Source organism: Pezoporus flaviventris, unplaced genomic scaffold (genome assembly GCF_033815535.1).
Source record: "Pezoporus flaviventris isolate CSIRO_AGI_PZ_B2104156 unplaced genomic scaffold, CSIRO_AGI_Pfla_v1 ptg000029l, whole genome shotgun sequence".
In the NCBI taxonomy this organism is placed as follows: Eukaryota; Metazoa; Chordata; class Aves; order Psittaciformes; family Psittacidae; genus Pezoporus; species Pezoporus flaviventris.
Genome location: NW_026892577.1, coordinates 12,449,579 through 12,466,892, shown reverse-complemented (window position 1 = coordinate 12,466,892; position 17,314 = coordinate 12,449,579). Strand labels below are relative to the sequence as shown.

At 35.7% G+C, this 17,314-nt stretch overlaps 1 protein-coding gene across 2 annotated transcripts in view; it reads right to left on the bottom strand.

Annotated features, from left to right (window-relative positions):
- The window catches only part of ADGRA1 (adhesion G protein-coupled receptor A1), a 280,413-nt gene that overhangs the window by 33,669 nt on the left and 229,430 nt on the right, over positions 1 to 17,314 (bottom strand). Inside the window, exons 1-4 of one of the 2 annotated variants that reach the window (XM_061459065.1) lie at positions 11,131 to 11,389; positions 9,684 to 9,811; positions 8,637 to 8,760; positions 1,961 to 2,106 (exon numbers count right to left, since the gene is read on the bottom strand). In XM_061459065.1, the coding sequence (XP_061315049.1) occupies positions 1,961 to 2,106; positions 8,637 to 8,760; positions 9,684 to 9,733 (320 nt within the window). In that variant the 5' untranslated portion in view covers positions 9,734 to 9,811; positions 11,131 to 11,389. Of the gene's footprint in view, positions 1 to 1,960; positions 2,107 to 8,636; positions 8,761 to 9,683; positions 9,812 to 11,130; positions 11,390 to 17,314 lie in introns of those variants that run through there. The other variant, XM_061459064.1, reaches the window with a different exon arrangement.

Below are 17,314 nucleotides of genomic sequence, written 5' to 3'. Positions count from 1 at the left end.
TTAAATGGATTTTCTGGAAATATTATGATGCAGAATAATTTCGATTTAAATTTCATTAAACCCAGGGAAATTAAAAGGCTCAGAAAAATTATCATTATCATTCTAAAAAGAACAATTACTAATTATGGGTTCATCATTTTCTTGCTTAAAGCAATTTTTAATTTTCCATATACTACATCTGTTTTCTACATGAAATTAAATTGATCCTTATTACTTTGAATCTAGTACTAACCTTTATGAAATCATATTAGACATTTCAGTGCCTGTGTCTCTAGGATATATGGTGCCCTAAGTGAGAAAAATAACTTAGAATCATTTTACTTCGTTATTAAATGACTATACTCATGTTCTCTTACAGCTAAAAGGACGTTTATAATTTCTATTACTAAACTTAAAATACCTACTGTTTATTTTAACTGCCTGAGGACCTCATCATGACTATTACAACAAAGATTCTAATTAATCGTTATTGTAACCTGATTGTCTATTGTTTTCCAAATCAAACAAGATTTGAATTTCAAGAGCATACACTCTACTGGGTCCGTGTAAGATGTAATAATTTTCTACCTTAACAGCCATGCTGTAGCATTTGAAAACTGGTAATTCATTTTGCTATGAACTAGTAAACAAAACAGTGGAATTCTCATCTGTGGAGAATGGTACAGTAAATAGAGGATTAGCAAAGTTAGGAACTCTCAGTGAAAGCTACTGTTCAATATGGCTTTTCACTGTATAAATTCTATGATGTTTTTATCAATTTCATCTCTAAAAAAAATGTTATAAAAAGCAGAAAACTAATCAAGTTAATAAAGATTTCACTCAGCGGAATCAGACAGCAAAACACAATTCATCTTCCTATAGACTTTTAACAAGTTGTGACAACTTTACACGATCTTCTAGAAATGATACTTAATAAACATTTTGTGTTCAAAATAAAATAAGCTAGGACTGTTTAAAAGAACATACTAAGCTGGATTTTTTACAGCAAAGGCGTAAAAATTCGAATTCGTATTTCCTGTCCTTCACTATAAAATTGAGGTCTTTAGTCTGAATAGACCATTCAGGTTTTTCCATGATCTATGGGAAAAAGAGAGGCACCTCCATAAGACAATTCATCTTGTCCTCACACAAACATCTAAGACAGATGGGAGGAATTGTCCTCTGGAAGTTCCTCTCTGTCTCAGACTCCCTCCAAAGTCTATACAGGGCCACTATATAACTTTGGCTAATACCTAACTTTTTGATAGCTACATTCAAAAAGATGAATCAATCTTCTCATACCTTTGGTTAGAAATTCCAGTTTGTGGCAAGTTGGTTTTGTTTTTTTTTGTTGTTTTTTTTTTTTTTACGCAGACTGACTATTTTGGCTTCAAGTTTCAGCATCTCATAGGCATCTGGTTAAAATTCTTATTACATTAAACCTGCCGTGCTGTCAGAGACATGTTACTAGTCTGCTCTAAGTAGAAAGCTGACAGGGAGTCCAGACTTTCATTTGCTTCTCTAATAGCATTAAATCTCTGATGTGGAATGAGGGAGGCTGCTATCAGGTTATTAGGCTATCAATACAGGTGTGGGCAAGAGTTACACAAGAATAGATTAAGGCAAAGGGAGAATCCTTGTAGAGTAGTTTCTGATGATTAAATAATGCCTTAACACAGAAGCGAGGGAGTATTTTTTCCTCCATAGGCAACCACAGAAACACCTGAATTGTTCCTGCTTAGATAAAGGTATATGAACCTGGCCAGTACCAGTTCTGCATATCCGCATCTCCTGACTAGAATTAACTATTAGCATACAACAAATATTCAGATTTGTAGATACACCTAAGTGACTCAAGTCCTTACGGATCCTATTTATAGTCTGAAAAAAAAGTAAAGAATACAGAAATGAAAGTGAAAGCTTAAAATTTATAAGTTTTAGGAATACATTTAAAAGAAAAGAAAAAGATAATATTCCATACCTGAGTAGCGGTTGCTTTGGATAAGAAGGCTGGTCACTGTTTTGGCATGGCTGAGGCTTTTTTGTGACTTGCTTATAAATATTCCTGGCAGTTACTCCAATCCATAGCATAGTAGAGAGTGTAGAATAATGTAGTACTATGCCAACCTAAAAGTAAGAGTAGACAGTTAAACAAGTTAGTAAATGAATCAGTAAAACAAAAATTTTTGAAGAATTATACATTTATTTTTAACTGAATTTGTAAATACATTAGTTTTTTCTTTCTGTCAGGTTATATCTAACTAGGAAAAACACTTTCAACAAGCAGATGGAAGTTGTTATTTAACCTGTCATTGATAATATTTCTGATACTAGATGGTATGTTATGAAAATAAGACTGTAAAGACATTTATTTTCTAAGAACCTGGTTAATTACAATTTTTTACACCTCAATTTAAAGTGATGCAAAGCTTAGTTTGTGTGGTAAGCTTTGCTAGCTTATCATAACAATGCAATTTAAAACTCAATGAGAGGTCAGCATTTTTGCTTGCTATTTCCTTCATTTTTTAGGAATATCCTGCTGTATATCTCAGGTGTATATAGCCAAGCTTGACTTCTTGTAATGTGATCAGTGCTATTTGCCTAAAACCAGATTACTTTTGGACATATTTTAACGAATTTATAAACGTGGCCATACAATTTTTAAACTTAAATGACAGACCTTGGCATCCTCCCTTAAAAGGAAACACAAACTCTCAATATTGTTGTTATAATTTTGTTTCCAAGAAACCGATGTGTTTATCATTGAAAGTAAAATAAACACTTCTGAAATACTAACATCTTTGTTATATTAGTAATTGTTAGTCATTACTATGGAAACAGTAATTGGAATTTTAGCCAATCTTCAATGCCTCATTACTCCAGCTAAGTCTCCATCTGATTATGTAAAATGAGGTTACCTTTGAAGCAATAGCCTGACACTTTGCAGTGACAAGTAAAATACTGCTATAATTGAAAAGCACACAGATGTTTAAGGAATACAGAGAATTGCTGAATAAAGCTAACACATATCTGTTATAATGATTTATTTGAACCAGTGTTCATTCTTGCTCAACTTAAAAGAATTGATGGGTAAAGAAAAAAAATCCATTGATTTTTTTTACATTTAGTAAAATAGCACAAAACTTGAAGACAGCAGCAAATATCATCACCAGAAAGCCCTTTGTAATTTTCTCTGGGACTTGTCTGACACATTAGACGAGGGAGTATAAAGCCTTCATAACTATTGTTGCTTGAGGTAACAGAAGCAGAAATAAGAGAATGAGACAACTTTGTACCATCAGCTGGCAGACGTTGCCAGTTCAGTGGCTAGTGCTGTCTGGACTTAGTTCATATGCAGCTTGAAGCATTTCTTTAGGGACACAGTGAATATGACTATGAACTGGAGGGGGAAGAGTGAGTGAAATGAGCAAGGCAGAAGGGAGAAGAAGAGAAGGAGAAAAGGGGAGAAAGAAAGGCAGGAAAATGAGAAAGAACTGGAAAAATTCTAGAGATTTGGTTAATAACTTCTTTCTCATTTCAGTATGACACTGCACTATATATTCTGTAATTATTCTATGCAAGTATGCCAGAGTCTATAAGAGTATGAACAGCAGGGATGAATTCCATGTGAGAAGGCACCTACATATGAAATTTGGACAACATATATGGCCATATGTAAAGAAATGATCAGCCACCTAAGTGAATGAGATTCCTAAAAATAATATGATAAAACAATTTTATTGAACTTTCAAGGAGGCAACGGAACTGAACTGAACCCATCACGGTATGCCACACCTTAGTCACATTACTTTTCTTCACAGTGTACTGTATTTCAGTAGCTCAATTCCTTCTGATATATAGTCAAATCGTACAAACACGGACAAGAGACAGAAATGTTATCATCTTCTGTACTAATTCTTTAATAATGCACTTCTGTCTCTCTCAAAAAAGTATGCATTTACATTTCTTGCTTACAGGAAGAGGATATATCCTGATGATAGAGGACCTCCTCGTGACTGACAGACTTGAAGGACAATGGTGGCAATCTGGAGATACAATATATATGACACAACAGAAATGTGGAATTTGCAAGGGTGAGCTGAGCTGTTATATGAAATTCCACAGGAAAGGGTACCCCTTTCTTTGTGATTTTGTTTCTCATTTTCCATAACAAAATATGCTTTCTGGACTAGAACCTTTACTCTTATTCATCCACTAATAACAATGGGTGCCTCTTCCTTCCCCATATCTCTGCACTACTGTCAGTCATGCCATGGAGATGTATTTTCCTCATTGCTGGACTCAGGCTGTGGCTGCATGCTCTTTTGCCCCTTCAGTGAGACCAGCTCTTTCTAGCTCTCTTGAGCTAGGAAGACATCTGAGCTCTATGCTAGAGATACATGAGATACCAGCTCATGACATGGAAGGGGAAGACAAGGCTCAACAGAAGGGGGAACAGGACAAAGATAGTTTTATTCAGAAAACTCACTTAATTCTGTTAGTAAATGTAAACCTTAGGTTTATGCACTAAAGGTTCACGGTACAAATTTATCTGTGTATATGTTATTACTGGATTTGTAACTCTGTAAAGGCTAAGAAGCCAATACATAGATGAAAATTAAATAATGCAGTGTTCAATTAAAACTATTTTCACTCTAAGTAGGAATTTTGCATTTCACATAAAATTGTGGGGGAAGAGTCAAGTTTCCCATTAAAAACAAAGGATTATGATTTAATATATTTAAGTGATGACCCTTTTTCATAAGAAGATTTTCCACTGACAGGTGAAATGGTACAAATAAACTGTCAGGACATATGCATTGAAGACAGCATTGCACTTAAACCTGTTTAATAACTGCGGTTATATGGTAAAAGAATTTTGTTACTTTGGGCCAATTTTTTCCATGTCCTGTGTTCTTAGAACTCTTTGGGAAAAAGCACCAGCCTACTGAACAGAAGATTATGCTTTTGACAGTGAGAAGATGCTGTATGTGCTCTTTCAATAAATTTTAGTACCTTAGAGGTAACTTAAGTTCCACACCATGCAGTTACCATGGTAATGACCAGAACACACATTTATGCAAAGCATTTTAGCTCAGCTTTAACTTGCACAACATTTTCTTTGGTTTACTCTAGTTTTAAAACTTTTTTTTTCAATTATAATCATATGTCAGATAACATTGTCCTTCCTCAGCCAGTTCTGTTTGAAGAAGGATATGGATATTCACTGACATTCTGATTAAACTATTAATCCTGCACAGAAAGTGATTCTTTTCAGTGAGATGAAGGGATTCAGAAATTCCTTTGCAGTCTGTAACACCACTGGAGGTGAATATTTCATGATCTTAAAACATTTAGCCTTAGAAGAACCCCGTGCTTTCTTCACAGATAGAAAAATTGGAACTTGAGACCCACAAATCAGGTACCTGAGACCAGGAAGGACAATATTCAGCATGGGCATCTAACTCAGTAGCATGCAAAGTCTTTAGCTGTCATTGGCTGCTTCTAGTAAAGTTACCAGCAATCTGATGTCTTGCTTGCTTGTGCATACAGCTAGCTCTGTTCCTGTCTTAGCAGAGATGAGCAATGCAGCTTTTAAATAGCAATCTTCACTTGAGACACCCTAACCTAACCCTAACCCTAACTGGCAAACTTAGCTTAATAACAGTATATCAATTTTACACCCATTTAAAAAAAACCAAACAACAAACATAATATCTCAAACAGAAAGAATTGCTCTTTTACTCCTCTTCCTATAATAACGCTATATATGCATATACATAGCATTGTATATACAATATATAGCATTACAGATATAGCATTTCTATATATAATGCTCCTATCTGAGATGTGGCACACAGCTCTAGCACTTCCTTAGTGTAACAGGATTCACACCCACACCTTGGACTTCCAGTGTTAGTATTCTAGCTTCTAGGCTGCTGGCTAGCATGGAATGGGCTTCACCTTTCTTTCTGAAGACTTTCTGCCCTACAGAAATGAATTCATAAGCAGCTTCACATATAACACTCATCAGGGAGAAGGAATATCTGAGCCTTGCCAAATTTTATATAGAAGCTTCTATTTGATAAATAATACAGGAGGTTCTTGGAGGTGTGATTGAAGTGATCATGCCACTCAGTGACTGGCCACTAGGATAAAAAATTATGATTATGACTCACTCCCTAGCTTTTGTGTCTCCTGAATCTTGTGCCCCTAAGCCTATTCTTCATGCTTCAACATGTTGAACTGATGATTTCATTCCCTATCATCCATAGCCTCACAGCTATCATGCTCTCCTGGAAAGCAGGAGCCACGAGACTGAATTATTTCAGACTGAGGGTACAGAATCAATGCCCCCCATACATGCGGAATAATCCAGGTAAGTTGTGCCTCCTTCCATCTCATTCCCTACATGAAATGAATACGCCTCCTTCTGCTTTTTGAAGGAAAGTAAACTGAGACCCAACTTTGGGAGATGGCCGTGGCTGACTACATCATCCACTGGCTAGCTCAAGCACCTTTCTGGCTATTATACTGGCTCTGGTTAATTCCATTCTGCTGTTTGTAACATAGCCTTTGTCTTGTATGAAAGATTTTGTCATAAATTCAAGACTCTGGATTCTACAACAGCCAGCTTTCAGTGACACCAAGAATCAGATTCAAGGGTAATCTAAACAGTCATTTTTACAGATGTAACTTCATTCACACAGAAAAACTGAAGAAGCAATCAACTTTTCCACAGCAGCATTCTAACATCAGTTTTCTTCATAAATCATAAAGTTGGCATGGCACATACACAAGTGAGGCTGTCTGTATGTTTAAATAGAACATCAGAAAACCACTAGTACGTCAACCTCTATACCTCCAAGCTTTGCCACCCTGATTATTAATTTACAGAGCAATACTCTCAGGATTATCCCAGGAGGAGACAGGTACTGGGACTCAGAATTCTGAAAATCATTGTTGTCATTAAGCAACAAAGGGTGTGTGGTGGGGTGCAGTGCGAGTGAGTATTTGTTTAGCCTCAGTTACCAGCCACAGGAGCCTTGTCTTAGATTGTCTGGACTGTTGCATCCATTAGCCCTACCTAATTACATCAGACAGTTTCTACCAGGAACCAAAGGACTGTGTAAGTCTTGTGTGTCCTGTATCTTTTCTATATTTTAACTGCTGATATTATCTGTTGTTGTAGCATGGTGTCAGATAAATAAATAACTTCATGAAACTGATTAGAAGGCACATGTGAATGGATCCGTTCAGTTTAAGGGCACGTTTCTCAGCAGCTCAGTATCTAGCCCTATACCATAGCAAGAAACAGCTGTCACTGATACTGTATTTTATGAAGATACCCCTGTAATTTATGTATTACTCATAACAGATTATTAATAAATCATTTATCTCAATTATTTCTTCATTATCGCTATCAATACTGCATTGTTACCACACAACCTATGAAGTAAATAACCAAACCATCACTGTAACAACAGATGGTCATTCATGATCATGTAATTACACGGCCATGGCTGCCCTACAAACTAATCTGCTACCTTCACTTGCAAACTGCAGGTAAAGACAACGGTAAGTGATATTTCAATTTGCTAGAACTCACAGATCAATTACGACACAATACACTAGATATAATGAGATACCTATCTCAGTATAACCTAGTAGACAACTGTGTCATTTAAATGAATACCTTGTAATATACATGGGTAGATTTTGCACATAGAATATTACAGGTCATTATAGATCTACACATGCTGTTTATTGATGGTCATGTACAAGTACACACAAAAGGCTTCCAAAGCATCCCACTGAAAATCAGAGAGAGAACTGTTACACTAGTTGGGCAAGTTTTGCAGTGACTCTGCTGATGGCTGGCAAATTTGGCTGTTTACACCCATTCAAGCCATTCAGAAGAGCCAGATTAGTGACAGGCAAAATATCTGGAGAATACTGGCTTTATAAAGTACTTTACTACAGGTAAATACCAACAACATTCATGAGATCTGGAGCACTTCTACAAAATCTGAGAGGAAGAAATATTTAAGACAAACAAATTGTAACAAGCCCTCATAAGACATTACAGAAGATGACTGAAATGACTCTCTTTACACACTGTACAGACTCAGCTTCTGTATTAAGAGCAGCTGAAGCCATGCCCTCTCTGCTCATCTCACAGTGCTATATCCAAAGAAAGGATGAAGCAAGAGATGTGAAATAGTCCAGTACAATGAGGGGTTCATATATCACAAGTGTCCTGGTCAGCTTTCCCTCATTAGCTTGAGTTACAATTAAAAGACATAATCGTACTATAAACATTCATTCCAAAGATCAGAAAGGACACAAATATTTGGGAATCATAGTTTCCAACTATCCTGTAGAAGAGAGAAATACAGTTTTCATGAATTTTTTAAAATAAGGAAAACTGAGCTGAAGAGAACTTAATGCATTGGTCAGCGTCTCACAGAAACTCAGGTGACAACCAAACACTGAACACTCCCAGTACTGGCATTTTAAAGACTTATATAAAATGATGACTTATTCTGAAAATCTTAAGATCCTTATAAAAAGAAAGAAAACAATCAATATTATGTTAAAAGACACAGTTTCAGGTTTTCAGTCTATCAGAAAGAATTACTAAGGCAGATACTTACAGCTTGACATATAATTGGATATTTAATGCGATTAATTCCACCAGCAAAAACAGCAAATGTAAGAGCAGTATGGAAACAAAAGTTGAGAAGCATGTGCCATCCTTTTCTACTTATTCTGATTGTACTGTTGAGAAATCACATTTCAAAATTAAAACACAGCATATTTATTATGAAAATCGTGATTTTGAAAAAATGCTTAATACCATAGAATTAAGTTCTCTGATTCTTGAGTACCTACTTAGCAATTTACATATAAGGCAGAGTCTTATTTATATAGCATTGAAACAAATGTTAAAAAGGTAAAATCAATGGTGAAAACTGTAGAGTCTACTGGCAAGGGTTTACTGACAAAGCTTCCTCCATCAGATCAAGCATTTAGAGTAATAAAAGCAAAAGGCTTATTCCATAGCTTCAGATATGCAGAACTTTAACAAGATATCTCTAAAGAATTAAACGGAAGCTGAAGATCAGAAGTCATTGCATTAAGTTCACTTAATTAATGTTTAGCAGCTTTTACAGTATAACACGTTCCTACTCTTTTAAATTGCTAACCGTCTTTAACAGAAGTATGTAGTTAAAATGGCGTTTATGTAAGTCTTTCATATAAAGGAAAACATAAGTTTTCTAAAGCCAAGAAGATTTAGAAAGTTTCTTTTATCCAATGACAGCTCCCAGTCATTCAATCATACTTGGTCTTAGAAGCCAAAACTGCCAAGGTAGCTGACCAAAGTGCTGCTCAACTGGGATTTGCCAGAAAGCAATTTGATGATGCTTGTGGTTTTATATTGAATCATCAAGTTAGAAATCTTAGTAACAGTGTATAGAACATTTAGACGTACATCTCAGGAAAGATATAGCTTAGGAACAGCTTCAGAAAGGTTGACATAACCTTTTTTTTTGATTTCTCTGGTGTAAACTGCATTGCTGATATTACTATCCAACAGTAATACAGATTTTAATTTATGTTTCCAGTGAGGGTTAGAAAAATCAAAGTAACTCACCATAATGTTAACCATTTAACACAAGTACTTAAAATTGAATTCTTACCTGTGATGGACAATGTAGGTGATAATGGAAGCAAACAGGCACAACAACATAACTGCAGTACATGCATATACCACAGGGTGCAGAAACTCCCCTGGGTACTGGGGGAAAGACAGCACTGTCTTAAAATCCTATTGAGAAAGCAAAATGATTTAACGTTATTGGGCATGTGTGAAACTCTGAGACTTTGTTTCAATATGCCCTGTCATTTCTAGCTGTTCCCTTTCAAGGGCAGAAAAATAAAATTATGAACTTTTTCTGTAGATGTAGTTCATGAATTTAAAATAAGATTAGACTGTTCTTTCATCATCTGCATACACTTCGCAAGACAGAAATTAACTGTTTTGTACAAGCAGACACATCCTAATTAAAAAAAGGTCTGAAAAAATACATAGAATATTACATTTTCCAGGCATTAGCCCTATCTGTTCCTTCTGATAACATGAACTTTACATGTGTATTTTACTAAGATAGCAAGTGCAAAATACCAAATTATCATAAAGGTCTTTAAATGGCGCATATACGGCTGCAGAAGAACCACCCAAAGACACAAAAGCCATGAGAATACACCCAAAATACTGACTGACTCGCTTCCCTATAAAAAATAATTCCCAGTTGATACATCTCCTCTGACCCAGTGACCTTCACACTTAGTTGCAAATTGTCTACTCCCTATATCAAATCAAAAGCAGCTTGACAGCTATATTAAAAGCATAGTAAAGATCCATGCATTCCTTTTGGACCCATTAGTGCCTACTGACACAATTCTTCCCAAAAACCATAAATAAAAACTGTTAGTATCGTTGCAAAATTAACCACATCAAATTCCATTCTAAACTACTGGATCTCACAAGTAAGAAATAATAGGAGAGCTAAATCTGCAGGTGTGATGGATAGAAAGAAAGCAAAAGGAGCCCTTTACAGAAAAGACTGTGTTTTCAGACTATGTGAATTATACCAAGTATTACAGATTCACTGTAATACATTAAGCCACATCTGTTTGTGGCACTACATGTCTGCAAGCAAATACTATAAATTAGACAGATAAACTATCACTTGAGTGCACAGTTTCATCTACATGCCAGTTTCCATTCACAGTGGCAAAACTGAACCCACATCCCAGCACAGAAAAAGCTTAAATCTGAAAAAGTACTGAATATGACAATCCAGCAAACTCTAACACTGAAAATGCTGGCATATATTTGAAAGAAATTTTTCTTCTTTGTCATTTTTAGGTTCTCCTGAAAGAAGATTCAATACCCTATTTTACTGAGGTGAATTTTCACCTTTGAAGAATGGGTCTGTAATAATAATACATTTTGTAGTCAAGCTTGCATACAGAGAGCTGATTTCCAGCACTGTTATTTATGTATATGAACTTGTACAAGCAGCAAATGTTCATGAGTATATGCAATTATTAAGTCAGGGGGAAAGGTACTGTTCTGTTTACCTTCCAGAAGTGTCCTTACAAGTAACAGATGCCCTAGTAGTCATTATTTTTCTTCATACTAGCTTTACAGTTCCTAAGATTGATTGTACCAGTTTCTCCAGATGTATATTAATGTCAGTTCTAAAACAGAGCAGCTTACAACATACATAAAGATCATCAAAATGAACAAATAATGTAAGAACAAGATGGCAAATGTATGTCATCACATGCCATTTCTCTTCAAGTACTTCCTCAGCTTGTGTGTGTACCTCAGCTAATTCTGTCCAGACACCACCTGTCCCCACACAAGTCCTATTTAACCCTGACCAGCTGATCAAGACTCAAAGTCAGTGGTGCAGTCACTCATCACAGAGGTACTCCTATGATGTCTCCTAGTATCTTTCACTACTCCTAATCCATAGCAGAATAGAAAAGACCTCTGTCCTTTTTTTTTTTTTTTTTTAATCTTTTCTAGTGTGCATGAATATACATTCAGGATATACTGAATTCACAAATTTCAAATAATTCTTTAAAAGACTACTGGCTCAGAACTGCAACTGAATCTCTACTCAAACACCTATTTTTTGACCATCTCTTTTATTTTTTTATTTGCAGCATCTTCCCATTAATTCTTTTACAGAGTAAATTTCTCAAGGAAGACTAGTACTTACCAGAAATGTTCAGTACAGTTTTGGGTCATATTACTAGAGTAGTAATGTAAGTACTAGGCAAGTTAAATAGAAATACTCTGCTGAAAATGATAAAATATTTACTTCTAGCTGTTACTAATATAGTCATACTTTGGTATACCAATAGCATACTTTGCCATAATTTTACGTACACACCTGCTGTATTTCTGTGCATTAGAAAAATCTGTTACTGAAACTAATACAGTAGTAAGTGCGGTTATTTAGAGAAATAAATATCTTGGATATTTCTGGGGGGAAAAAAAAAATCAAAGCACCAAACAAACCTCTGAAAAGTTAACAAAGTTGTGAAAAAGAAAACACAGTGAAGCTACACATTTACAAAGCAACAAATGAAAACAATTTTACTTGAAGTAGCATAATTTGGTGTACTAAGGAGCTGGCTTTTAACAGTGTAATGCAAGGATCAACCAATCACTAAGTTTAAATATCAGAATACAGAATGAAAAGAAATACTGTATGTCCTATAGAAATATAGCCTGCAGAAGAATCAAGAACAATCAGCATTTTATAGCTAATTTAATTTAAAATAATCATTTTTTATTATTATCTCTTTTCTAATCTTGTTCAGTAAATAAGAGGTGAAATTTTTGAGTATAATACTGCATTACTGCCAATGTAGAATGTAGAATGTGCTTTTTCAGAGCTTCATATATTGAAAATTTATTTCATTATAGATATATAATAAATATATTTTGGTTGCTTTTTGATGATAATGAAATGTTTTTGATTTGCCAACCTCCCCTGAGTAATCCTCCGGGGAAGACAACATACCAAAAATCAAGTTATTTTTTTAAATGCTGTACACAAAGCAGTATAATTGTAATATCCAAGCGCCACAGACACTTAGAGCGACAAGGGCATTTGAACAATCAGTTATGATAACATTTAGGTTCCCATTTGTATTTAGATTTTAGATTACTAGTAGTTAAACAAACAAACAAAAAACCCAAACCCTTATATAGTACATATAAGATGTTTAGGAGCACCAGAATATGAAAATTATCTGTAGAGCTGGGTCTCTATGGAGAGCCAAAAACACTACAACAGACATTGAGTGAAGCAGTTTATGTGCTGGGGAGAAGGACTGCTATTTGGCATGATCTCAACTGGCTGAACAGGCTGGAGGAATGGGTTCACAGAAACCTCATGAAGGTCAATGAAGAGAAATAAAAAGTTTCCTGTCTCTGGGACAGAGTAATTCCAAGAGCAATACAGGCTAGTGGACAACTGACTGGACAAAATCTTTGCAGAAAAGGATCAGAAGGTCCCGGTAAACAGCAAATTGAAAGCAAGGCAGTGGTGAGCCCTTGTGGCACATAAGGTGAACCATGTATAAGGCCTTATTAACAAGACTGCAGGCAGCAGGCTGAAGGAAGTGATTATTCTCTTCTGTTCACTGCTTGTGAGACCAGATCTTGACTAGTCTCCAGTCGGGGGGGGCTCCAGTACAAGAAAGGCACTGATGAATTGGAACGGGCCCTGTAGAAGTCACCAAGACAGTAAGATGGCTCAAGACCTAGATTCTAGGTCTTTAACTTGCATCTCCTATCTCCCAAGAACTAACCCATTTTACTGAGCTCCTTTATAGTGTGGATCCCTTTACCCTCTGGTTGAAGCTGCACCACAAAGAATGTAAGATCCATTCAGAAAGAAAGAGCAAATGGAAAGAAATATGAAAAAGCAACCTGAGAAGCTGGAATCTTCTGGGAAGCTGGACTCACTACTATCTATATGGGGTAAGCATTCTCTGTTAGGTGAGCAGTACATGCAGCTGAGGACTTAGATGAAGACTATGTGCCTCCTTGCAGGCCTCTAAGTGATAGCAGAGCTTAGAAATCTAGCTCTTCACACTGGGAAACATCTACGCATGCACATGCAGAGGAATCTAATTCCAGGGAATTTTGAAGTTCCCACTACACCACATGTCAACTTCCCAGATAGCAGGAAAACTTTCTGGACCTCTCTCATAGTCTTTGGTGCTTAAAATCTGCTAAGGTCTATTCTGTAGGTACAAAAATAGGTGTTTAAACAGAAAAAAAATTGAAAAGTTCATTCTTAAACCTCTCTTGATAAGCGGTCTGATATTTCAGAGTACTGAACCATGCTTCCACAGCCTGTTACAAGCAAACTGTGTGTTCTCCACCGGGAAAACGTCAAATACTGTAATTATGTCAACCTTTTCAATGACATCTCTGTAATACTTCCTTGACTCATGAATTAACTTTTCAAAAGGCTTAGACAGGTATTTTAATTTGGAGAAGACCTGAAACATGGAAGTTTAGAAGATTGTTTTTCAAGAATTGAACTTCATGAATAAGCCTAAGAAATCCTGCAATTGTCTCCAGTCACACTGAAAGTATTGAAAATGTTCCTTTTGTGGCTGTCATGATCCCACCAATTTGGAAAGACTTAGAAGATTTAGTGAATGCTTGTAAAACAACAGGAGAAAAACCTTAGCATGATCTGTTCCTAGTATCTTGCCTCCCCTCAATTTCTCATTCGCACAATTTTCCACAGATTGCTTCCAGAATAGTTTCTGGAAGGAATTTGCTCTGGTTTTGTCAGCTCAGTCTCCTCAGCCTAATTGTCTCAAATAGCCATCGACTGAATGTATGCTGCTTTTGCAAATAACAACCACATATACTCACAAAGAAAAAAATTCCAACAAAGCCACCTATGTTGTTTGGAATAAGAAGATACATTGTGACAAAACATGAAAGGGGTTGTTTCTGATTTTATGTTAGTTTAAGTCTTCTTCAGGATTACAATAAAACATTCTAACAGTATTTATTAATCCGTTTTATGCTAATTGAGAATTAGCACAGTTAGATTTAAGAATTTTACTAGTGTTTGGCAGATTTAAGGAAATTGCTTCTGACAAAGCAGTCTGAGGGGGAAAAGGAAATGCTGTATACAATTACACTAATATCTATGACTATTGAATTGCCATTCTGGTCTAAGAAACATTAAAGAAAGAACAAAGGACACTGTATGCCGAAACATATTTAGCAAATTTTGAAATTCAATGTTGCTGTTAGATATTTTTGTTATCTCCTGAAGAGATTTTACTCAGATACACTATGGCCACGGGACACTAGATTGGTCATAACATACACAAATACTGACTTGAAAAATTAGAATACCGATAGACAGTTCAGTTCACAAAAGAGCACAAATACATAATACTTATAGAGTAAATACTTAGATATACTGATTCTTCAGAATCTGTAAGTTCATAATTTTACTCTAAATCAGAAAATCATACTGCAGGCTTCATAGTTCAAGATCCTAGAGGGATCTCCAAAGGAAACTGAAGTGTGACTGTCTCTTCCTCCTACTGGTTATGGAAGACAAAACTGGGGACTGGTTCAAATACATAACATATGAAGAGAAAGGCAGGCATACAGCTAGGGAATTTAGTTCACTGTATTTTCCTATTACCCCTAGGACATAACATTCAAAAGCTGATCAGAAATAAATAATACTCTCTTATGTCTGACATTGCTATTTTACTTCTATCCACTGGCCCAACCCAGAGCAGAGCAAAAGTGTGAAAGCGCGGTGAGGGAAGGAGATTGTACCTCCTTTCCAACTCAATCTCCAAACTGTACTCTCTCTCTCATTGACATCACTTAACAACTGTCACAGAAAGAAATCAAATGACTCTACATGAATCCTCTCACTTGAAGAATGCTCATGCTTATTAATTATCAATCATAGCTGATAAATCCTTGATTGCTGCCTTTCTAAAAAAGGACTGTATGAAACTAATTTTAACCCTTTAACAGTACACAGGTAGAAACAACTTCTAGAAAAGCAGTTCAAGGAACTTTGTCATACTATTTAAAAAGATGACAGATCAGAATATGTGCTGTGCTAGCTACAAAAATGGTCATTTAGATTGACTGAGGCTTCTATTTATTCTTGTTCCAAAGCAGGATATTCATTATTCTGATGGTAATGTAAAGCTTTATTGCTGCTATTTAGTTTACTGATGCTAGTTGAGTATTCTGCTGTTACTCCAGAACATAATAATCAATTATGAATTTTTATAGGTTAATAGACTAGAGAATTACAGATTAATAACATGTATTATGATACTGTAGCTATTTTCATTGGCTACATACCATATGGTAGCTATTTTGAATTTCCTATCAGTTTGTTAGTATTTTAAAGTATGTTAGGCACCCGGGTGTCAATTAAGAAAACACACATAGGCACTTTATATTGTTCACATTATAAATTAATAGCTAAGTAGAACAATGAAATATTTTTCATTTCTGGTGTGAGAACTGAACTGCCCAGAAAAACACAGTCTCTAACAAATGAAACAATCCTTGACTTTATGCCACAAAACACTCATTAAGAAATAACACTTGAATGAAAATGGTCACACATAATGAAGCTACAAAAGTTTTCCAATAGCTGTTTAGAAAGCTGTTGTAAGACATATTTGCATGTGTGTGCATATATATATATATATATGTATAAAAATTACTTAGGGTCAGGCATCTATTTGCTTATAAGTGACTGCGAAACATGAGCTAAGGAACATATCCCATTGTTTGCTACCATATCAACTGCAAAGCAAGGGTGAGTCTAAGATTTTCTTGTCTTGCACAGATAAAAATGAAAGATGTACACAAGGAAAAAAGCAAAGTTTAATTATTATAACAAAAACCTCCACAAAATCTCAACTAAAATTACACATCAGTCAGAAAAGGCACACTAACCTGCCTCAGTTGCCTTTACAGTTCTAGAAAAACAGATCTGCTACATCTTATCAGAGAGAAACGTGCATTTGGCTTTACAAACCAAAAATTAATTGTAGCCCTTGTGTCAGTACGCAGTATTTGCAACCAAAATAAAAGTAGCTGTTTGCAAACAATTAGTTAACATATACTAACTACTCAAAGTTTCAGAAGAACAGGCTAAACCCAAGCAGTTGAAGGAGGAGGAAGACATTTTGGGTGTGGCACCTGCAAAGTCAACAGGTACTTTCTTTAATGAATTTAGAAAAACATTCTCAAAGCAAGATTATGTTTCACATTTGGGGAAACAAGTGGCTGGGGTAAAAAACGGAACTCATTGACGCTGTAGGAAATGAGGGGTATTTGATGTCGTTGAATCTTAGAAACAGCTCTTAAATTCTGACCAGTTCTGGAATGGGTGAAAAAAATGTTCCAGTAACTCTGAGGGAAACCAGTTCTTAGGAAGTGGACGATAATATCTGCATTTAACTCGTGGGTGCCACAGTCTTGTGCTATGATTGGCTGCCATCTGGGCTCCATCTGACAGCAGCAGATTGGTATTCTCTGCACACGTCCTTGCAATTCCTGTCTCCTATGTTTGCTGTCCCTTACACATACACACAATATATTATTTACCCAACTATAAACATTTCTGTAATGTACACAAGCAGCAGCTACAGTGCAATCATGCATCAGCATTCAGGATCAATCTGGTATTAACAGCACACATCTGGCTATTTTTTT